This window comes from Alosa alosa, chromosome 19 (genome assembly GCF_017589495.1).
Source record: "Alosa alosa isolate M-15738 ecotype Scorff River chromosome 19, AALO_Geno_1.1, whole genome shotgun sequence".
In the NCBI taxonomy this organism is placed as follows: domain Eukaryota; kingdom Metazoa; phylum Chordata; class Actinopteri; order Clupeiformes; family Clupeidae; genus Alosa; species Alosa alosa.
Genome location: NC_063207.1, coordinates 8,491,887 through 8,515,082, shown reverse-complemented (window position 1 = coordinate 8,515,082; position 23,196 = coordinate 8,491,887). Strand labels below are relative to the sequence as shown.

General features: G+C 43.7%; 2 protein-coding genes and 1 long non-coding RNA gene across 8 annotated transcripts; 1 reads left to right on the top strand and 2 right to left on the bottom strand.

Annotated features, from left to right (window-relative positions):
- Window positions 1-259: 259 nt before the first annotated feature.
- On the bottom strand, window positions 260-3,430 carry LOC125284206 (vegetative cell wall protein gp1-like). 5 transcript variants are annotated; one of them, XM_048228041.1, is made up of 4 exons: window positions 2,933-3,430; window positions 1,668-1,745; window positions 1,060-1,197; window positions 260-637 (listed from the first exon to the last, which is right to left on the bottom strand). In XM_048228041.1, exons 1-4 carry the CDS (start codon window positions 3,263-3,265, stop codon window positions 299-301), a joined length of 888 nt encoding a protein of 295 aa, XP_048083998.1. In that variant the 5' UTR covers window positions 3,266-3,430; the 3' UTR covers window positions 260-298. The 5 variants fall into 5 exon arrangements, with proteins under 5 accessions (XP_048083998.1, XP_048083999.1, XP_048083994.1 ...); XM_048228042.1 differs by having other exon boundaries at window positions 260-992; window positions 1,064-1,197; XM_048228037.1 differs by lacking the exon at window positions 1,668-1,745 and having other exon boundaries at window positions 260-992; window positions 1,064-1,320; window positions 3,185-3,430.
- Window positions 3,431-3,445: 15 nt separating this feature from the next.
- Window positions 3,446-4,366, bottom strand: LOC125284378 (vegetative cell wall protein gp1-like). The gene is made up of 3 exons (XM_048228295.1): window positions 4,326-4,366; window positions 4,195-4,241; window positions 3,446-4,113 (listed from the first exon to the last, which is right to left on the bottom strand). Exons 1-3 carry the CDS (start codon window positions 4,334-4,336, stop codon window positions 3,446-3,448), a joined length of 726 nt encoding a protein of 241 aa, XP_048084252.1. The 5' UTR covers window positions 4,337-4,366.
- Window positions 4,367-5,012: 646 nt separating this feature from the next.
- On the top strand, window positions 5,013-6,277 carry LOC125284484. 2 transcript variants are annotated; one of them, XR_007191872.1, is made up of 5 exons: window positions 5,013-5,076; window positions 5,161-5,207; window positions 5,335-6,004; window positions 6,073-6,108; window positions 6,190-6,277. It is a non-coding gene; the product is annotated as an uncharacterized LOC125284484 (long non-coding RNA). The 2 variants fall into 2 exon arrangements; XR_007191871.1 differs by having other exon boundaries at window positions 5,289-6,004.
- Window positions 6,278-23,196: the final 16,919 nt, after the last annotated feature.

The following is a 23,196-nucleotide window of genomic DNA, read 5'->3' as shown; positions in this document are numbered from 1 at the left end:
AGAAAGGTGTTCCATTTATTCAATTCAAGTTTATTTAAATAGCACATTTCATATGGCATACACAGACTCAATGCGCTTTTAGAAAAACATCAAATAGACATTTAACACACATTGATAGTAGACTAAAATAAAAAGTTAAAATGGTAATAGAAATAAAAAAGTTTGATAAAAATAATAAAAATGAAAGTCGCCACACCAACTTGGAAAGACCTCTTTATACGCTCAATAAAACAGCCAAGCACACAAAAACAATGTTTACCTGTTAGAAAGGGCCTCCAGAGTTTGGACAGTCTGAGCATCATGGAAAAATGGCGACGGGGGCAGGCTCAGGGGCAGTTTCACTTGAACGATAGTGCAGTGGGATGTAGGTGGTTTGGGAAAAGACATTTTTTCCTCGTACATAACGGTTAAATGATTTGACCACATAGCGGGTTTGAAAACCTGATGGCTGAGCTATAACAAGGTAGCGCTTTTCCTCCACAGAATCACCAGTAGGGCAAGGTGTAGGTTTAGGATTGTGAGCCGGCTCCTGTCTCACTGGGGCTAGGGGAGTCTTAGCCTGCTGGCTGGTGGTCTGCGGCGCCTGCCTCACTGGGGCTGGGGGGGTCTTAGCCTGCTGGCTGGTGGTCTGCGGCGCCTGAGCAAGGCGATTGAGACCCCACACTGGCTTCGCCTGGGTTTGGGATGGGCCTTGCTGGCTCATTGGAGTTGAGGGCATCCATGCATAGCTTGCCTGGTTTGGTGGCATCTGCATTGGACTTGATTGGGCAGGATAACTTAGAATTGGGTATCTGTAAGACGTGTAACTGGAACTTGGCTGAGGTCCACCTTTGACTTGGCCCAGGTCATTCACAGAGGGTACAGAGCCACTACCAGAAGGTCTATTATCGAAGTTATAAAGTCCAAAACTATAGGGAACAAGGTAACGCTTTTCCACCACAGAATCACCAGTAGGGCTAGGTGTAGGTTTAAGATAGTGAGCCGGCTCCTGTCTCACTGGGGCTGGGGAGTTTAGCCTGCCTGCTGGCTGGTGGTCTGCTGGCTGGTGGTCTGCGGCACCTGCCTCACTGGGGCTGGGGGAGTCTTAGCCTGCTGGCTGGTGGTCTGCGGCGCCTGCCAAACTGGGGCTGGGGGAGTCTTAGCCTGCTGGCTGGTGGTCTGCGGCGCCTGCCTCACTGGGGCTGGGGGAGTCTTAGCCTGCTGGCTGGTGGTCTGCGGCACCTGCCTCACTGGGGCTGGGGGAGTCTTGGCCGGCTGGCTGGTGGTCCGCGGCACCTGGGCCTCCTGAGCAGGGCGATTGGGACCCCACACTGGCTTCGCCTGGGTTTGGGATGGGCCTTGCTGGCTCATTGGAGTTGAGGGCATCCATGCATAGCTTGCCTGGTTTGGTGGCATCTGCATTGGACTTGATTGGGCAGGATAACTTAGAATTGGGTCTCTGTAAGACGTGTAACTGGAACTTGGCTGAGGTCCACCTTTGACTTGGCCCAGGTCATTCACAGAGGGTACAGAGCCACTACCAGAAGGTCTATTATCCCGAGTTATAAAGTCCAAAACTATAGGGAAAAAGGTAGCAGCTTTTCCGCCACAGAATCACCAGTAGGGCTAGGTGTAGGTTTAAGATAGTGAGCCGGCTCCTGTCTCACTGGGGCTGGGGGAGTCATAGCCTGCTGGCTGGTGGTCTGCGGCACCTGCCTCACTGGGGCTGGGGGAGTCTTAGCCTGCTGGCTGGTGGTCTGCGGCGCCTGCCAAACTGGGGCTGGGGGAGTCTTAGCCTGCTGGCTGGTGGTCTCTTGGCCTGCCTCACTGGGGCTGGGGAGTCTTAGCCTGCTGGCTGGTGGTCTCTTGGCGCCTGCCTCACTGGGGCTGGGGTAGCCTTGGCCAGCTGGCTGGTGGTGTCTTGGCCCTGAGCAGGGCGATTGAGACCCCACACTGGTTTAAGCCTGGGTTTGGGATGGGCCTTGCTGGCTCATTGGAGTTGAGGGCATCCATGCATAGCTTGCCTGGTTTGGTGGCATCTGCATTGGACTTGATTGGGCAGGATAACTTAGAATTGGGTATCTGTAAGACGTGTAACTGGAACTTGGCTGAGGTCCACCTTTGACTTGGCCCAGGTCATTCACAGAGGGTACAGAGCCACTACCAGAAGGTCTATTATCGAAGTTATAAAGTCCAAAACTATAGGGAACAAGGTAGCAGCTTTTCCGCCACAGAATCACCAGTAGGGCTAGGTGTAGGTTTAAGATAGTGAGCCGGCTCCTGTCTCACTGGGGCTGGGGGAGTCATAGCCTGCTGGCTGGTGGTCTGCGGCACCTGCCTCACTGGGGCTGGGGGAGTCTTAGCCTGCTGGCTGGTGGTCTCTTGGCCCTGCCAAACTGGGGCTGGGGGAGTCTTAGCCTGCTGGCTGGTGGTCTCTTGGCCTGCCTCACTGGGGCTGGGGAGTCTTAGCCTGCTGGCTGGTGGTCTCTTGGCCCTGCCTCACTGGGGCTGGGGTAGCCTTGGCCAGCTGGCTGGTGGTGTCTTGGCCTGAGCAGGGGCGATTGAGACCCCACACTGGTTTCGCCTGGGTTTGGGATGGGCCTTGCTGGCTCATTGGAGTTGAGGGCATCCATGCATAGCTTGCCTGGTTTGGTGGCATCTGCATTGGACTTGATTGGGCAGGATAACTTAGAATTGGGTATCTGTAAGACGTGTAACTGGAACTTGGCTGAGGTCCACCTTTGACTTGGCCCAGGTCATTCACAGAGGGTACAGAGCCACTACCAGAAGGTCTATTATCGAAGTTATAAAGTCCAAAACTATAGGGAACAAGGTAACGCTTTTCCGCCACAGAATCACCAGTAGGGCTAGGTGTAGGTTTAAGATAGTGAGCCGGCTCCTGTCTCACTGGGGCTGGGGGAGTCATAGCCTGCTGGCTGGTGGTCTGCGGCACCTGCCTCACTGGGGCTGGGGGAGTCTTAGCCTGCTGGCTGGTGGTCTGCGGCGCCTGCCAAACTGGGGCTGGGGGAGTCTTAGCCTGCTGGCTGGTGGTCTGCGGCGCCTGCCTCACTGGGGCTGGGGGAGTCTTAGCCTGCTGGCTGGTGGTCTGCGGCGCCTGCCTCACTGGGGCTGGGGTAGCCTTGGCCAGCTGGCTGGTGGTGTGCGGCGCCTGAGCAGGGCGATTGAGACCCCACACTGGTTTCGCCTGGGTTTGGGATGGGCCTTGCTGGCTCATTGGAGTTGAGGGCATCCATGCATAGCTTGCCTGGTTTGGTGGCATCTGCATTGGACTTGATTGGGCAGGATAACTTAGAATTGGGTATCTGTAAGACGTGTAACTGGAACTTGGCTGAGGTCCACCTTTGACTTGGCCCAGGTCATTCACAGAGGGTACAGAGCCACTACCAGAAGGTCTATTATCGAAGTTATAAAGTCCAAAACTATAGGGAACAAGGTAGCAGCTTTTTCATACAGAATCACCAGTAGGGCTAGGTGTAGGTTTAAGATAGTGAGCCGGCTCCTGTCTCACTGGGGCTGGGGGAGTCTTAGCCTGCTGGCTGGTGGTCTGCGGCGCCTGCCTCACTGGGGCTGGGGGAGTCTTAGCCTGCTGGCTGGTGGTCTGCGGCGCCTGCCTCACTGGGGCTGGGGGAGTCTTAGCCTGCTGGCTGGTGGTCTGCGGCGCCTGCCTCACTGGGGCTGGGGGAGTCTTAGCCTGCTGGCTGGTGGTCTGCAGCGCCTGCCTCACCGGGGCTGGGGGAGTCTTAGCCTGCTGGCAGGTGGTCTGCGGCGCCTGCCTCACTGGGGCTGGGGTAGCCTTGGCCGGCTGGCTGGTGGTCTGCGGCGCCTGAGCAGGGCGATTGAGACCCCACACTGGCTTCGCCTGGGTTTGGGATGGGCCTTGCTGGCTCATTGGAGTTGAAGGCATCCATGCATAGCTTGCCTGGTTTGGTGGCATCTGCATTGGACTTGATTGGGCAGGATAACTTAGAATTGGGGATCTGTAAGACGTGTAACTGGAACTTGGCCGAGGTCCACCTTTGACTTCACCCAGGTCATTCACAGAGGGTACAGAGCCACTACCAGAAGGTCTATTATCGAAGTTATAAAATCCAAAACTATAGGGAACACCAGACCCTACAACATAATGACTTTAATTACAAAGCATATTTTTAAATTTAAAATCAAATAAGTTACTTTGATGTAGTAAGTTCTTACCTCGTTGACCGCTTACTTCACTTAAGAGAAGGCAGACACAAACAAACCTGCAGAGTATACCATGTTTAGATCATTCATGACCACAGAACAAAAGCCAAGAAGAAATAATAACACAAAAAGTAAACATGTACCTAAACATCATGCTGTCTTCTGTCAGCGACCCAAAAGCAGCTCACTCTTCCTTTTTTTTTCCCTAATGGTCAAACTGGGCTTATATAGGTACAACTGCTCAGTCTAATTAGCTAATTGATTTCAGCTGATAGCAATTATAGTGCATTTGGTCAGTGTGAATTTCCATGTATGAACTAGTGGCATGAGTAGACGTTTTTCATGAAAATCCAGCAAAAGAAAAGAAGTCATCCACAGTGTTATACTGTATGAATTGATAATGGAAACTCGACTGATCACAGGAGGAGCTGGGAACAGCTATGGGATGAAAAAAAGATAAGGTTGTCAGGGCCACTTTTTTGAAAACGCCTCATAAAATTGCAACAAATGAACATTTAAGAGAATAATCCTGTTTCTGTCAACTTTAGTTACATTACACCCTTTTATGAATCAGGAGTTAATCCACTCCCCTCAAGTAAATCAAAAGTTTTATTTGCATAAAAATATTTTATTTGAATTTTAAACATCAGGATTTCTTATTTACTTGGTTAAAATGCACATTAAAAAGTTGGTTGAAAAAACGTCTACTCATGCCACTAGTTCATTCATGGAAATTCACACTGACCAAATGCACTATAATTGCTATCAGCTGAAATCAATTTGGTAATTAGACTGAACAGTTGTACCTATATAAGCCCAGTTTGACCATTAGGGAAAAAAAAAAGAAGAGTGAGCTGCTTTTGGGTCGCTGACAGAAGACAGCATGATGTTTAGGTACATGTTTACTTTTTGTGTTATTATTTCTTCTTGGCTTTTGTTCTGTGGTCATGAATGATCTAAACATGGTATACTCTGCAGGTTTGTTTGTGTCTGCCTTCTCTTAAGTGAAGTAAGCGGTCAACGAGGTAAGAACTTACTACATCAAAGTAACTTATTTGATTTTAAATTTAAAAATATGCTTTGTAATTAAAGTCATTATGTTGTAGGGTCTGGTGTTCCTTATAGTTTTGGATTTTATAACTTTGATAATAGACCTTCTGGTAGTGGCTCTGTACCCTCTGTGAATGACCTGGGTGAAGTCAAAGGTGGACCTCGGCCAAGTTCCAGTTACACGTCTTACAGATCCCCAATTCTAAGTTATCAAGTCCAATGCAGATGCCACCAAACCAGGCAAGCTATGCATGGATGCCCTCAACTCTGGTGAGCCAGCAAGGCCCATCCCAAACCCAGGCGAAGCCAGTGTGGGGTCTCAATCGCCCTGCTCAGGAGGCCCAGGCGCCGCAGACTACCAGCCAGCCGGCCAAGACTCCACCAGCCCCAGTGAGGCAGGTGCCGCAGACCACCAGCCAGCCGGCCAAGACTCCACCAGCCCCAGTGAGGCAGGTGCCGCAGACCACCAGCCAGCAGGCTAAGACTCCCCCAGAGTGAGACAGGAGCCGGCTCACGATCCTAAACCTACACCTAGCCCTACTGGTGATTCTGTGGAGGAAAAGCGCTGCCTTGTTATAGCTCAGCCATCAGGTTTTCAAACCCGCTATGTGGTCAAATCATTTAACCGTTATGTACGAGGAAAAAATGTCTTTTCCCAAACCACCTACATCCCACTGCACTATCGTTCAAGTGAAACTGCCCCTGAGCCTGCCCCATCGACATTTTTCCATGATGCTCAGACTGTCCAAACTCTGGAGGCCCTTTCTAACAGGTAAACATTTGTTTGTGTGTGCTTGGCTGTTTAATGAGTGTATAAATGGAACACCTTTCTCTCAACAGAAAAAGAAGTTTGCCCTCTTCCTCCTCCTGTCCTGTGTAAGTATGATTTTTATAAATTTTCCAGTTAGAAATTCTGTATTTGGTTGGCCTTTCCCCTTATTTGTTTTGTCTCTTCAGGCCCTGGACTCCCAACTTGGCTGCACATGTAGACTCTTTAGTTAAAACAATAAAGCTTTTCTGTAATTTTCTGCATCTGCTTGCTTAATTTTTAGCTCGAGTCTCCTCTAGTACTTGTAGCCGATATGTATTGCCTTGGTGATCTTCCAAATGGAAGAGAAGTGAGCCCAAACCCCCTCAAATCAAACTTGTCATATTAAAATAACATGGGTAAATAAAAAAAAATGCACCTGTTCTGAACTTAAAGTATTAGTAGAACTAACTATTAGTAAATAGTTGCACAAATGAACATTAACAAATTGCATCAGTAAAACCTGATCAGCAGCATGCTTTTTTTTTTAAGGTATCTCCGCATTAAACTGTGACACAACTGTCTCTGTACAAGGGGAAAACCATAAAATATTTGGATCGTCATACATATATATATATATTTTTTTTTTTTTTTTTTTCGTTGTTCCCCTATATTGTCATATTGGTCTATTGGATAATGAAATCCTTGACCGTGGTATCCCACATATATAGGCTAGTGACAATGGCCCCAATTTTCTTAGATACCCCTACCGGCGGTAGAACTAAACCAACAATGTTTTTCCTCATCTCTAAGGTCTCCCATATATGAAATGGATTCTTGGCTAAAAATATTTTACTGATAAGATTGTTAAATTAACAGATATTGTTACACCCCCAAAACCAAAAAAGGACTAAAATATAGCCTGTCCGTATTGGAGTTAAGGAATATAAATTGGTGCAGATCAATTACACAAGCTCTGAGACCTTTGAAACTTGGCATGTTTATAGTCAGGAAGTTGCTTTACCTACTAGAAAAGACTGGATGTGAATATCTTGATGTATGGAATGAGTAGAGACATGTAAACACCTAAAATAAGCAGACATGCAAAAAATTAATATCTATGCAGAATGTTTTCATTTACTTTGTGGCTGCTTTGCCAGGGATTATCATAGAAACACAAATGATGGCTTGTTGGAAAGTTGGGGTTGTACTGAATCCAACAATACCAAATATGTAAATATAGTATGACAAATTAGGGTGTTCTGTCACTCAATGTATGAGGTGTCCAAAATGAAAGAAAATGGAACACTGGCAAAATACAGTCTCAAGTCCAAATCACATTCAGTGGTGAGAAGAATGTTGACAAATTCATTGTTACTGCAAGGTAAGTTACATAAGGTAAGTGCTGCTCTATATTTACATTTAATAATGATGCATTTCATATGTCCCAGTATTAAACCATTCATATGAAACACAGATCCAATTGAATCAGGTTAACATTGGGATGGAACACCTTTATTAAAATATTTACAGTGATGGTCAAAAGTGTTGGCACCTATGCTAAAGTTGACTGAAAAGAGGAATATAAAATCATCTTTTGGAAATTGATCTTAATGCCTTAAGTGAAAAATGAGGAAATGTCTAACCTTTAAGGACACCAATTTTCTTAGTGAATGAATAATGTATCATAAACTAGATGTACCGCAGAGCGGTACAAAATATGACCGCCGCCCAGTCCAGCACATTTTTTCCACAAAAAGAAATCACGCTGAAAGGCCTATATGATTCTAACTGTCTCACTAAATTGCATTATCCACATTCAATTCTCACTGGTATCTGCTAGACAGCAAGTACCAAAACATGATTAGTTCATAGATTTCACATGTAAAATTAATTTTATACAACCCCCACCTCCATCTTGCCTGTTCATAATTCTGAGAAATTCTTGATTGTTTGTGTTATGTTTATGTTATGCGTGTGTGTGTGTGCGTGCTTGTGTGTGTGCCTGCATATGTACATATGTCTACTGTGTGAGTATGTGTCATACGTATGATTACTGTGTATGTATGTGTGTGTGTGTGTGTGTGTGTATCTGTTTGTGCACATGTGTACACATGAAATGGGTTAACATGACCCCTGGAGGCAAACATACGGAAAAAAATGGTCATCCTAGACCCTAGGTCATAATGATCCTACACTTTTAATTTCCTGCAGTTTTGACCTTGTCAGCCAGAGATATTGTGATGAAAACACCTCATTTTTTTTTTTATTGTGAATTTTTTTTTTGCTTTTAACTAGGTGGCGCTATACATGAAATAAGTGGTAATGGGATGGGTTGACATGCCCCCTTAAGACCAACATACATAAAAAAGGTGGACCTCCTAGGCCCTACGGTTCTCGAGATATTCACAGAAAACTGTCTCCGGCCACCTACAGGCCAGTTGGTGTATAGTAACATAAATTAATTTATTGTGTGGCCCCCCAATTTCGTGCAGTTTTGACTATGTTAGGTCACAGATACCTGCGATAACAACACCTCATTTTTACTTTTTTGTGTTTAACTAGGTGGCGCTATACATGAAATGAGTGGTTATGGAATAGGTTGACATGGCCCTTTGAGATCAACATACAAAAAAAAAATGGTCCTCCTAAACCCTACGGTTCTCGAGATATTCACAGAAAACTGTGTCTGCCCTACCCTCCTTTCGGGGGGTCCAGTCCAGCGGGGGGGCTACAGATCAAAACGAAAACAGGAGGTTCCATGCTATCCATGTGGGGTTATATGCCCACCAAGTTTCGTGTACCCCGGTCTTACAGTGTCCTGGGAATCCTTGACGGAAATTTGGACATGCGAAAAAGAAGAAAAAAATAAATTAAAAAAATCTGACTAAACCTATATGACCGCCGCTTCGCTGCGCGGCGGTCATAATAATGCGTATAAATCAAGCAGAACACTGATATAGCTGAAATTCTATCTGGACTGAATCTAGCTGAAAATCTATCTAATCTATTGGACATATTTGATTTTTTTTTTTGTTATGTTTGGTATCATTTTAAAGGGGACTCTGAGCTTTCATTTAAATCCTTTTGTGAACATTTTGGATAAGTACAGCCAGTCAGTTGAGCTTCCTGCATGGGAGCTTGGTCTAAGGGAGCTCTCATGTAGTATCCCCGTGGCTGAAGTATCCCTTTTGGACTTGGGTGGGGGTCATCCTCATAATCATCTTCAGGTGTGTAATTACTTGGAGGTTCTTCATTTTGGGTTGAGAGGTCTTTCATAGAAGAATGTGGTGCTCCAAACGATCTTCCAAAAATGAATGAAGTCCAATATCTAGGCAAATACCGGCGACCTAGAAAATGAGAAGCTCTACTTTACTGTTTTTATTTGATCAAACTCTTACTTTAAAATATTACATACCAAACAGATACATACCAAATAGAAAAGACTGACAGCAAACAGCTACCATCAACAAAATGCAAAGAGAAAGCCTGCAGGAACAAAGAAGCTCACATGGATGTACTCTATCCTGAATTTAACACACCAGCACTTACCTAAGCATCTTTCCAAATACCACAACAACTTACCTGAACTAGTCCGTGAGCCAGAGGGGTTGGTCGTTACCGAAAAAGTGGCAAAGGCTACCATACCTTTTCTGAAAGCCTGGAATCTCAGCTTTTCAATGATGTATGATGGCCATCTGACAAGAGTAGCTGTTTAGTAGTGAACACTTCCTCACGCCACATTTAGCTGTTTTGAGTAATCACACATAATGTAAACTAAGGTTGAGAAAACTAGATGTACCGCATAGCGGTACAAAATATGACCGCCGCTCAGTCCTGTACATCAGTTCCGCGAAAATAAATCACACTTCAATTTGTCTCCATATTTTACTCCATCCCCCACTCTTGAAACTTTTGTGTATGCTTGTTTTGCATGCCTGAGTGTGTGTGTGCGGCTGCACAGAAAGTAGCCTACTGGTGCTGAAAAGGTGAATAGATTGTAGAATAGCCAAAGAAGATGTAGCATTGTTATAAAACCTTTAAAATCTCTAAACAATCACAAGTAGGGCAGTTCATCACAGTTCATCCATTGCAACTGGATTGATGAAAGGTCACTTACACCTGTAGGCTACATTGTATTTGGGAAAAGCAAAAGGTATCAGCATAATGTTATTTATTTATTTATTTATTTATTTTTTTTGTGTATTTATAAACAAAAACATCTCTGTCAGTTCCATGCCGTTTTCAACAGCTATCAAAAACAAAGGTCATTTTTGGATGGATGGATTTTTTGTGAATGTTTCTTCTTCTACATAAGATTTTAGTCATCTTTAGTTCATGTAATACTTTATTGTCAATGCACAAATTAAGTAACACTAGTCTGAAACGTTATTGTTAATGCACAAATTAAGTAACAGTAGCCTAGTCTGAAACGAAATGCTGTTTTACATCTAACCAGTGGTGCAAATAACTGACATGTCCAAATGGGCCTTGATGAAATGCGTCGCTAGACTGTTCATACACATTTTAACGGGCCAAAGTTGAAAAGCTTTTGTCCGTTATTGTTCGTGCAAATATAGGCTGATTCATGTTCCCTTGCATTGTGTAACTGAGGTCCATGGCTAGTCTGGCTTTCATCAGACCAAGCTCAATCTTTTAAGAAATCAAAAATAAATAGCGGGCAGATCAGGCTGGGTTCACCCAGCCTAGTCCATAGGCACCCGATATTGTTTAATTTTTCCGATTGAGATATACACGCTCTGGCTATTCTAAATGCAAAAATGCATCAGGGAGTTATGACAAAACGGTAACTAACAAACTAGATCCTAATAGAAAGCTGTTAGCTTCCCTAAGCTACAGGTAGGATTATAAGGTAGGCCTATTTACAACATAAATTGTCAATAGGCTATGCTGGCTTACACAAATAAAATCTCCTTTGAAACCAATGGCTTACATTACTTTACAGTATCAAGCGGACTTAAACTGCCATATCGTGGCGAAAAATTGTAATAACATTCAAGCAGCTCCATGAGTCAAGGAAAGCGCGAATGAAGTAGCCACTTCTAGATGGGACCCACTACACAGTAGCTTAAGGTGTGTTGCTAAAGCAGCCATACTGAAATGAAGGTGTCATTGTTTGGATACTTCACACACACGTGCTTTTTAATTTCACAAGACTACAACTACCAAGCTGTAATCAAAGCACATCGATTCCCCTCTCACACCATGCACGCACTTAAAACAAAATAAACAGGCGTCTCAGTCTCACGCATGTATAGGCAAAACTGTATCAGACCGGTGTAACGTTGGTAAATCTTCCATTGCACAGAATGATTTTGTAGCACATGCAATAAAGGACAGTCGAAAGATACAATTACAGTGCTGCTATCAATTTGCTTGGTATAACCGCATTTATAGTTTTCTACAAATGCAATCAATCAAATGCCTCCATCACTCAACTAACGCTAACGGTAACATTACCTAGGTCCTTATTGATATTACAAGATTAACGTACCTGCAGTAAAAACCAAGCATGTCCGATAAACATCCTCAGATTTATTTCGGCTTCAAGAAGAAATGGGAATTACACTTCATGTGAACATCGCCCTATCCTTATTAGATGTCCGCTGCGGTAAATTACAGTCCTTGTAGGAAGCGCCCATTGTTTTTCCAACCCACTTTTAACTTCCAACAAAATTACGCCTCACTGCAACGATGCGCCATCTAGTGGACAAACGACTACTTATCGCCAATACTGAAAATGCAGCCATGATGATGATGATGAATATTTATGTTGGCTTTCTTTTTAATCCTACTGAATTTGTAATTATGTATCGGCCGCTCTAATACCGATAGTATGTGGATGCCTGTGTGTGTGCATGTGTATATGTGTGCACCGCCATTTACAGGCCAATGAGTGTACAGTCACTAAATGTACACATAACCTAATTACACATAAACTTGGCATACCCCCAGAGAATGCCAGGTCAATCATACACATAACATTTGGTGCAGTTCTGAACATCTTAACTGAAGATAGGGGCAATTAAAGCAGAATAATATTGCATTTTCATTTTTACCGGGTGGGGGGTGCAAATCACAAATGAGTGATTATGAGCCAGGTTGATGTGGGCCCTTGAGACCAACATACCATAAAAGATTCTTCATCCTCAGTGCCACGGTTCAGGTAGTTATTTAGGAAAAACTGTTTGTTTTTTTTGGTTCGGGGCTCCAGCCCGGGCTGGTGGTGGTCCCCGGGGACGAAATTAAATTTTTCCGTAACAGTCTAGTGGGGCTACATACCCACCAAATTTCATGTACCCCGTGGTTCGTGTCCCGGTATCAATGACCAAAAATTCAGGGAGTAGATGACGGGAAAAATTCTTGAATTATGTGCATGTGTGCGTGTACAAATTTATGTTTATGTGTGTGGGTGTGTGTGTGTGTGTGTATGTGCGTGCTTGTGTGTTTGCCTGCGTATGTGTGTTTGTGCATGTGCATGCATGCATACATATGTCTACTGTGTGAGTATGTGTCATACGTGTGATTACTGTAAATGTATGTGTGTGCGCATCTGTTTATGCACATGTGTGCACATGGAATGGGTTAACATGACCCCTGGAGGCAAACATACGGAAAAAATTGGTCATCCTAGGCCCTACAGTTCTCAAGATATTCACAGAGAACTGTGTCTGTCCTACCCTACAGATCAAAACGAAGAATGACGGTTCCATGCTATCCATGTGGGGGTACATGCCCACCAAGTTTTGTGTACCCCGGTCTTTCAGTGTCCCGGGAATCCTTGTTGGTGTACGCCACTAAATGTACACATAAATTATTTTATTGTAAGGCCCCCATGAACGAAAGTACACAAAAACTTGGCATGCATTCGGAGGGTGTCATAATGATCCTACACTTTTAATTTCGTGCAGTTTTGACCTTGTCAGCCAGAGATATTGTGATGAAAACACCTAATTTTTTGCTTTTAATTTTTAACTAGGTGGCGCTATACATGAAATAAGTGGTAATGGGATGGGTTGACATGCCCCTTAAGACCAACATACATAAAAAAGGTGGACCTCCTAGGCCCTACGGTTCTCGAGATATTCACAGAAAACTGTCTCCGCCACCTACAGGCCAGTTGGTGTATAGTAACATAAATTAATTTATTGTGTGGCCCCCATGAACGGAATTCCACAAAACTTGGCGTGCATACAGAGGGTGTCATAATGATCCTACAATTCCAATTTCGTGCAGTTTTGACTATGTTAGGGTCACAGATACCTTCAATTACAACACCTCATTTTTTACTTTTTGTGTTTAACTAGGTGGCGCTATACATGAAATGAGTGGTTATGGAATGGGTTGACATGGCCCCTTGAGATCAACATACAAAAAAAAAATGGTCCTCCTAAACCCTACGGTTTTCGAGATATTCACAGAAAACTGTGTCTGCCCTACCCTCCTTTCGGGGGGTCCAGTCCAGCGGGGGGGCTACAGATCAAAATGAAAAACGATGGTTCCATGCTATCCATGTGGGGTTACATGCCCACCAAGTTTTGTGTACCCCGGTCTTTCAGTGTCCCGGGAATCATTGACGGAAATTTGGGCATGCGAAAAAAAAAAAAATCTGACTAAACCTATAGTCAGCGAAGCGGCGGTCATAATAATGTGTATAAATCGAACACTGACATAGCTGAAAATCTATATTGGACATATTGGAATATTTTATTTTGTTATGTTTGGTATCATTTTAAAGGGGACTCTGAGCTTTCATTTAAATCCTTTTGTGAAGTACAGCCAACCCTGGAGCTCTTTTTAAACTTTTAATCTCACACATTTTCCTGCCATTTCCGCCTAAGTCATCTTTTGTCTTTTTTTTAATTTTTTTAATTTTTTTTATTGTAAACACCATTGACATTACAGAAAATGCAACACTACAATGACATGCACAAGAATACTACATTGGACAAACAGATGTACATTACACAAACACATACTGTAACTTAACAAGACATCACATTGACATGGCTTATTAACACACATAACATTAATAACAGAGAGGCTAAGGATGATTTGCGTCCAGGATGATTACAGATATGATTATCAGGGATGAAATTGATGACCGGAATGACAAGAAGGGGGCTGGGGTGCGGATGGTAGCTCTGAGAGTGTGAATGAGGTGGTGTTGGGATGGTGGGGTAAGGGGTAATGAGTGTATGAGGATGTATGTGTGTGAGTGTGTGTGTGTGTGTGTGTGTGTGTGTGTGTGTGTGTGTGTGTGTGATATGTGTAAGGTTGGCTTGCTGTTGGGCCAGGAGGAGAGAAGCTGGAACACAGAGAGGGAGGGTTTCAGAGGAGAGGAGTTGTAATTATTCTGTTAAAGATGAGTCTAATAATAACAATAACTGATTGCCTGACTGATTGACAACCTGGGCACCCATTAATGGCCACAGTTCCACCCAGCCCCAGCAGTTATAAGTATAAGTATATATACTTTTTTGATCCCGTGAGGGAAATTTGGTCTCTGCATTTAACCCAATCGGTGAATTAGTGAAACACAAACAGCACACAGTGAACACACAGTGAGGTGAAGCACACACTAATCCCGCGCAGTGAGCTGCCTGCTTCAACGGGCGGGGGGAGCAGTGAGGGGTTAGGTGCTCAAGGGCACTTCAGCCGCGGCCCACTGGTCAGGGCTCGAACCGGCAACCCTCCGGTTACAAGTCCAGAGTGCTAACCAGTAGGCCACGGCTGCCCCTGGCGATGAGCTGACAGAGAGGAGGACCTGCGTGCCACCCATCCCCCCAGACCCCCATCATATGCACACGTCCCCCACTACCACGACCAACCACACCTCGGCCCCAGACCTCCATCCAACACGCCACTCTTGACCTAAATATGTATGTGAATGGCTAGGTTGAGAGCTCTATCTAGTGTGTAGCATTAAAAGAAGTGGGCATGCATGGTGAATATCTGTCAGGATTTCCCCATGCACACCACACTTACCCTGTGTAAGATGTATGCCTCCTCTGTAATGTGTGCATTAAAATAAGTGAGGCATGCAGATAGACACCTGATGAGGTATCTACCTGCACTCCACCCTTACCCTAGCCTGTTTTGTGGTTTTGTTTATGTTTTAATAAACAAAATTAAAATGAACACCTAATATGTAGTGCAAGTAAAAGAGAGTAAGCGTGCTGTGTGCTTCCATAACGAGGCATGTGCATGAGCGTATGAGGAGGGTGCACAACGGGGGCCCAGGGCCAATAGATAACCCACAGGACCCAACCAATGCCAAACCCACATAGCGACCCGCCAGGACCGAGTCTCCCAAGCCATCCAATGGGGCCCCGGCATAATAACGATGAGAGAGGCAGAGAGAAAGAGTGAAATTAGAAAAGTTATCAGAGATGTAAATAAAAGGGGGAGGGGAAGAAGGGGATGCTATTTATTTGCTATTAATAATAATAATAATAATAGTAATAATAATAATAATAATAATAATGATAATATTAATAATAATAATAATAATAATAATAACAATAATAGTTCCAGCTACCATCCCCTGCCCAGTGCTCAAGGATATGTGTATCTGTTGATGAAGTGTGTTGGTGTGGAGATGGATCTCAGGCAAAGAGGGTCAGGACTGTAGGTAGGTGATAAAGGGGTACCAAGGAGAGGTTGTATCCTGAGTATTGATTACGTTTGTAGTTGATAGGTTATCTAATGATATAGTCTGTTAACAAGTTTTTCCAATGAGTGATGTGAACATTGTTCCTAGATTTCCAGTTCATGAAGATTGTTTTCTTGGCGATGGTCAGCGCTGCCAGCAGTGTTTTATTGCAAGAGTTGCTTAAATTGACTGTGGATGTATCACCAAGTATGCATAAGGAAGGGGATGCTGGGATGTGACAGCCAAAGATGGAAGAGAGGGATTTTGTGACACTCACCCAGAAGTGGTTGATTGGAGTGCAATGCCAAACCGCATGGATGTATGTGTCTGGGTTATTTTGTGTGCAGTGAGAGCATAGATCCGAACCAAACCCCATTTTAGCCAATTTATGTGCAGTGAAGTGAAATCTGTGAAGAACCTTGTATTGTATTAGTTGTAGATTACTATTCTTTGTCATGAGGTAGATGTTTTTGCACATTTTAGACCAGAAGTCGGTACCGGGAGTAATTGATAAGTCTGATACCCATTTGTGATATGGCAGGCCAATTGTTTTTTCTGAACGAGATATAATTTTGTAAATTTGGGAGAGTATTTTTTTGGGAGAGGGAATATTAAGCAGCTCTGAGATTGGTGGGGGAATGTCAAGGTTAGCTGTCTGGATGTTAATTTTTCCTAGGATAGATGATTTAATTTGCAGGTATTGTAAGAAGTGTTTACTGTCGATGCCGTGCTTCTGGACCAAACAGGAAAATGAGGCCAGATTATTGTCTTGAAGAATGTGTTGAAGGTGAGTGATACCCTTTCCCATCCATGTGTGAAAGTTAAGTGTTTTTTTTTTATTGACGGTGAAATCTGGATTATTCCAAATCGGGGTGCGAATTGATGGTGCTATAGGTGAATCAGTGATGTGGTAGAATCTCCACCAGGCTGTCAGAGTAGATGAAATTGTTGGGGCTTTGAAGGATGGATGTTTTTTGATTGACTGGCTGCAGAAAGGGAGATCTGAGATTTTAATTTCTTTACAGATTGTTTGTTCTAGGTCTAACCAGGTGTTGTCTGAGGGGGTGGGGTGTAGCCATTTGTAAATTAAGTGGAGCTGATTGGCCAGGGCATAGTGCTGGAAGTGTGGGGCCTCTAGTCCTCCCAGTGCTTTAGGTTTTTGGAGAGTGGTGAGTTTGATCCTTGGGGTCTTATCTTTCCAGTAGAATTTAGTGATTAATGAATCGAGAGACTTAAACCAGAATGGGGTGGGCTGGGTTGGAATCATAGAGAGTAAATAGTTTATTTTGGGCAGTATTGTCATTTTGATTACTGAGATTCTGCCCATGATGGATAATGGGAGGTTCTTCCACCGTTGAAGGTCATCATCTATTGAAGTGAGTAGAGGGGAATAATTTAGGCTAAATAAGTCTGACAGCCTGGGGGAGACTTTTATCCCTAAGTAAGTCAAGTCAAGTCAAGTCAAGTTTATTTATATAGCGCATTTCATACACAGTGGTCATTCAATGTGCTTTACATAAACAAAGGTTTATGTAAGTGATATAGTTAGTGTAGAGTGGAATAGGTGAAGAGTTGGCTGTCACATCCCAGCTGTTGGGATGTAATGGGAGAATTGCAGATTTATTCCAATTGATTGAGTATTCAGAAATTTTAGAGAATGTGTCAATTAGTTTGATGGTTTCTTTTACTGATGTTGTGGGGTCTTGAAGAAAGAGAAGAATGTCGTCGGCATAAAGGCTGATTTTGTGATGCATATATGGAGTCTGGACACCTTTGATGAGGGGGTTCTGACGGATGGCAGCTGCTAGGGGTTCAATGAAGATTGTAAATAGTGAGGGGGAGAGTGGGCACCCTTGTCTAGTTCCCCGGTGAAGAGTGAAACTTTGTGATGTTAGTCCATTGGTGATTACTGTGGCTGAAGGAGAGGTGGATAGAAGTTTAATCCAGTTAATGAACGACTCCCCGAAGCCAAACCTCCCTAAGGTGGAAAACAGGAAATTCCAGTTAACCCTATCAAATGCTTTTTCTGCATCCAGAGTTGCTATGATGGTATTATCTTGAACATTTGTGGAGTGATACATTATATTAAACAGTCTGTGGGTGTTGGTGGATGAAATTCTGCCTTTAATGAAGCCTGTTTGGTCTGGGTGGATAATGGATGGGGTGACCTTTGCTAATCTGTGTGCTAGCATTTTTGCGATTATCTTATTGTCCACATTGAGGAGAGAGATTGGCCGGTAGCTGGATGGCAATGTTGGGTCCTTATTGGGCTTGAGGAGCAGTGAAATTGAGGCTGTGGTGGAACTAGTTGGAAGACGTCCTTTCTGTTTTGATTCATTAATCATTCTGGTGAAAAGTGGAGCTAAGATGGTCCAAAATTGTTTGTAGAACTCAACAGGGAAGCCATCCGGACCTGGTGCTTTATTATTGGGCATCTGTTTCAGGGCATTAAACAGTTCTTGTTGAGTTATAGGTGATTCCAGGTTATTTATTTGGGTCTCATTGAGTTGTTGTAATTTGATGCTGTTTAGGAAAGAGTCTATGAATTCCTGGTTGGGGTTTATTTCTGAAGAATATAGTTTATTGTAAAACTGGTAAAAAACATGATTTATTTCTTCAGGTGAACTGGTTATCTTCCCTGCTAAGTTCTTTATGACTGGGATTGTTGATTTTTCTTTGTTACGTTGAATTTGATTTGCTAAGTATTTACCTGATTTTTTGCTATGGTGGAAGTTTTCCTGCCTTAGACAGTGAATCATAAATTGAGTGTGTTTATTGAGTGTTTCATTGAGTTTGAATTTATGTTGCTTTTAAGTTTTGCCTGTGTTTCTTCAGTTGGGTTGCTTGCATTGGTTTCTTCTAACTGTTTAATTTTATTGTTGAGTTCTACTTCCTGTTCCTGTTTTTTTGTATAATGAATATGAGATGATTCTTCCTCTGAGTACTGCTTTTCCTGTTTCCCAGAGAAGGGAAGGAGATGATTCAGGGGAGTCGTTCACTTCTAGAAAGAATGCCCACTCTCTCCCAACAAAGCTGATGAAATTTGCGTCTTGTAAGAGGGATGTATTAAAACGCCATTTGCTAGATGGTTGCTGCTGGTTAGTTATGTTCCATTTAATTGTAACTGGGGCATGATCGCTAATGACTATGGGATGAATTGTTGAATCAGAGCTATTTTTCATTATAGAGTTGCTGGTTAGAAAATAATCAAATAGGGAATAGGAGTGGTGGACCGGAGAGAATCTTTTGCCTTTGACCGGATCTTTTGTCTTTTAATCCTGTGGCACCAGGGAGCATCAGAGAAACAATATCCAAACACAGAAATACTGGCATGACCCTAAGGATTCAGAAAATGTATCATTTACCCATATTATCTGATTTGGAGGGGGTGATTTTCAGTCTTATATCAGACATGGCTTTTGAGAAAATAATGCATATTAAATAAGCAGAACACTGACATAGCTGAAAATCTAAAAACGGTATAACAAATGAGACATGGATTCCTATGTTTTAAGGTGTGGTAAGCCCAATTATGACATTGCCATTACTGTAAAAGGTCAAGGTCTTCTGTTGTGACAGCTTAAAGGGGAACTTGGCAACTATTTTAACATAATAAACCCATTTAGAAATCATTTGGATGGTTAAATGATCTGTTCCGGTGAAAATGGTGACTTTCACCGCTGCGCCTAGCGTCCCCAGGCGGAAAACCAACCTTGCAACATTGAGACTACCGTCCCGGAAAGAGAAGGGAGAAACAATAAACTCGTTTTAAATCGTGTTTCTTACCTTGTAACATCCACATAGTTATGCCAAACGTATGCTAGCCGTTCGCTAGCTTGTAAACAAATCCATGTGCTTTATCGTTACCTTTTCCCACAGTTTAAAATAGCATAATGCACAATTTCTCCAGCAGAGGGGGAAATCCTGCCAAGTTTCCCTTTAAAAGAAGTGGCGAGGACTAACTCCTAACGCAATGTTTTGAAATGCGTCTACTATTGTCTAGGACAGTGGTTTTCAAAGTGGGGGCCGAGGAGGGGGGGGGGACCTCAGCAAGTTGGAAGGAAAAATAAAAGCAACATTTGAAAAATTGAAAATATACCTATTACTATGAGGGTTGTTATACAATGCCATTATAATAATTTGTCGCATATCTGAAAATCTGAACATTATATTTTTCTTGATAATGACTGGGAATAATAGTAGAGTGATAGCTCACATATAGCAGAAAGCCCCAAATGCAATTTTTACACACTGTATGCTCCATCGCGAAGTGCTTGTGGCTAAAATAATTAGGATTAGCTTAATGTATTTTTACATTTGCCGAAGTATTGTCGATGGGTTTACCGTATTTTCCGGACTATAAGTCGCACCGGAGTATAAGTCGCACCAGTCAAAAAATGTGTCATTAAGAGGAAAAAAACATATATATAAATAATTTAGGACTTATAGTCCGGAAAATATGGTAATAACACATCAAGGGGGTTCTTGGTAATAACCTAGTGGTATTTGGGGGGCCTTGTCGTGGAAAAGTTTGGGAACCCCTGGTCTAGGAGCTTCCAATCGCGAGGAAACTTGCAATGTAGGCATAACTAAGGGATGCAATAACACCACCAACAACCAAAACTAGCCTACTCATTGTCAACATGTAGGCCTACATTAAATGTAGCGTTTCATGTGAATCAAATTAAAATGTTTTCTTTGCAAACGTAGGCATAGGCATATGGTGACAGATTAATTTAATAATGCTGCTGTGTGAACGGTAAGCGCGAATTAAGTGGCCACTTCTTAATGGGACCCACTGTATGGAAGTGGGCTAAGTAAAGTAGGCCTAGAGATGTTTCAAATAAGATAAGGTTAATCAGCCCGCTTGACAACGGCAGAGATAGAACTGGCCTTTGGCCATAGCAACCATCCATTTAGAACGATTGGCCTTCATAGCAACCAAAGATCTGAGCTGTGTTGCCATGTGAGGCAAAGTAGGCTATAAAAAGGTGATGAAATATACAGAGACAGGTCAAGAAATATAGTGCAATGTAGACAGTAGTATACAGTTGATTTACAGACGGTGGTTTAGAGTAGTATGAAGTATTCCTTTATTCTGAGATGCATCTGAGATAGGCTCCATCAACAGGCTCTTAAAACAACCCCAGGCTCACAAAACAATCCCAAACAGACATAAGGTCTTTATAGAGCAAATCCAAGAGATCGAAATTACGTTTCTTCACTATCCCACGGTGAAGACAAGACATATTTTGCCAATTTAGGTCCACAGACAAACATAACATTCAAGTAAACAAAAAAGTAAGTAAATAAGTAAATAAGAGGGCACATATAATAATGAAAAAATAAGAGCAGCAAAATTTGGTTGAAATTGTGCATAGACAGTCAATAAAATACTAGTGCAAAGTCAGGCCAATAAAAGGCTTGGGTAGTTCTGTTTGACCTAAGTAAGAAAGAAAGTGGCATATTGGTGCAAGTTATGTAAGAGCAGCAGAAGTGTTGTGTTTTCAAGACAACAACACCAAGTTGTAAAGTGTACAAGTGTGCAAATGTGCAAGTGGAGTAGTGCAGGCGGCCATTTTGGGTCCAATGTCCAGGATGTTATGTAGCTGAGGGTGGAGGGGGGAGAGGAGGGAGAGTTCAGCATCCTTACAGCTTGGTGTATGAAGCTGTTGGTGAGTCTGGTAGTGCAGGGAGCGCAGGCTTCTGTACCTCTTCCCAGAGGGCAGTAGATCAAACAGATTATGAGCGGGGTGACTTGCATCACTCACAATTTTGGTCAGCCTTGGCGGGTGAGGTGGGTGGTGTAAATGTCCTTCAGGGAGGGGAGTGAAGCACCAATAATCCTTCCAGCTGTGTTCACTATGCGCTGCAGGGCTTTCCTGTTGTATTCAGTGCAGCTTCCGCCCCACACGGCGATACAGCTGGAGAGGATGCTCTCAATGGTGCCTCGGTAGAATGTGGTCATGATGGCTGGTGGAGCACTTGCTCGCCCTGAGTTTCCAGAGGAAGTACAGGCGGGCTGAGCCTCTTCGCCAGTGATGCAGTGTTGGTGGTCCAGGAGAGGTCTTCACTGATGTGCACCCCAGGAATTTGGTGCTGCTCGCTCTCTCCACCACAGCACCGCCGATGGTCAGTGGCAGGTGTTGGGTGTGACCTCTCCGAAGTCAACAACAATCTCTTTGGTCTTGCTGACGTTCAGCAGGAGGTTGTTGTCCCTGCACCACGTGGTCAGATGGTCAACCTCCAACCTGTATTGAGTCTCGTTAAGCCCTTAGTGATGAGACCCACCAGAGTTGTGTCGGCCAGCAAATTTCACTATGTGATTGTTGCTGTAGGTTGCAGTGCAGTCATCGTCAGCAGGGTGAAGAGCAGCGGACTGAGCACGCAGCCTTGGGGCCCCTGTGCTCAGTGTGATGCTGCTTGAGGTATTGTTGCCAACACGTACTACTTGGGGCCTCTGACAGAGGAAGTCCAGTAGCCAGTTGCAGAGGTAGGTACTGAGTCCCAGTTTGTCAAGTTTGCAGATGAGTTGTTGTGGTATTATGGTGTTGAATGCAGAACTGAAGTCTATAAACAGCAATCTCACATATGAGCCTCTTTTTCCAGGTGGGTGAGGGCTGGGTGGAGGGCAGAGCAGATTGCATCCTCTGTAGACCGGCTTGGCTCGGTATGCAAACTGGAAGGGGTCCAGGGTGGGGGGAGAATGGCTTTGATATGTGACATGACAAGCCGCCGAAGCACTTCATGATGATGGGTGTCAGTGCCACAGGGCGGTAGTCATTGAAGCAGGATGGAGCAGTTTTCTTCGGCACAGGTATGATGGTGGCAGCTTTGAAACATGATGGGACGATGGCTTGCTTCAGGAAGTGTTAAAGATGTCTGTGAAGACATCCTTAAGCTCCCCTCGCATGAGTCCTTCAGCGCACGACCTGGGATGTTGTCTGGACCTGTTGCCTTATCGGTGTTGATGGCAGCAAGTGTCCTCTTCACGCTGTCGGCAGAGAGGCACAGGGGCTGCTCATGTAGAGGGGGATATGTCTTCTGTGGGCAGGTGCTGTTTTGTGCTTCAAAGCGAGCAAAGAAACATAATTTGTCGGATGGAATATATAACATTCACACTCATAGTTCATATTTTTAAAAATAAATCAGTGAAAAAGTATCCTGACAAACAAGCAGCTTTTTAATGCCTTGGTCCTATTTCATAATTTCAATTCCTCTGTAGGTTACCTGACAGCCCAGATTGAGAGGCGCAAGACCCACGACATTATTTATTTTTGCAGCCAATCACTGCTGTCATTTTATTTTATTGATTTGATCTTAGTCATAGAAGCTAAATTCGAAGGCAGGCCAAAGGTAAAATCCAACGAACCGCATTCAACCGGCAAGCCAATAGTTGAATAGCCCTCTCCAAATTATATTTGCTGCCAGGGCTAGTCTAGCAACTCTCCGTTGGCTTGTGAGCTCGAAAAATTAAACTTCCATCAGGCCAATCAAATCGTGTATAGAGTCGTTAGGCGGGCTTAACATAATGATTGAT

What these genes read in the sequence shown, in the direction of transcription:
- LOC125284378 (XM_048228295.1), bottom strand. An exon ending in TGAAGTAAGCGGTCAACGAG is followed by an intron (nt 4,114 to 4,194) that starts GTAAGAACTTAC and finishes ATTATGTTGTAG; the next exon opens with GGTCTGGTGTTCCCTATAGT.
- LOC125284206 (XM_048228042.1), bottom strand. Translation starts at nt 3,265, where the DNA reads ATGCAGATGCCACCAAACCAGGCAAGCTATGCATGGATGCCCTCAACT. An exon ending in CGCAGACCACCAGCCAGCAG is followed by an intron (nt 1,198 to 1,667) that starts GCTATGACTCCC and finishes ACCAGCCAGCAG; the next exon opens with GCTAAGACTCCCCCAGCCCC. An exon ending in ACTCCCCCAGCCCCAGTGAG is followed by an intron (nt 993 to 1,063) that starts GCAGGTGCCGCA and finishes AGCCCCAGTGAG; the next exon opens with ACAGGAGCCGGCTCACTATC.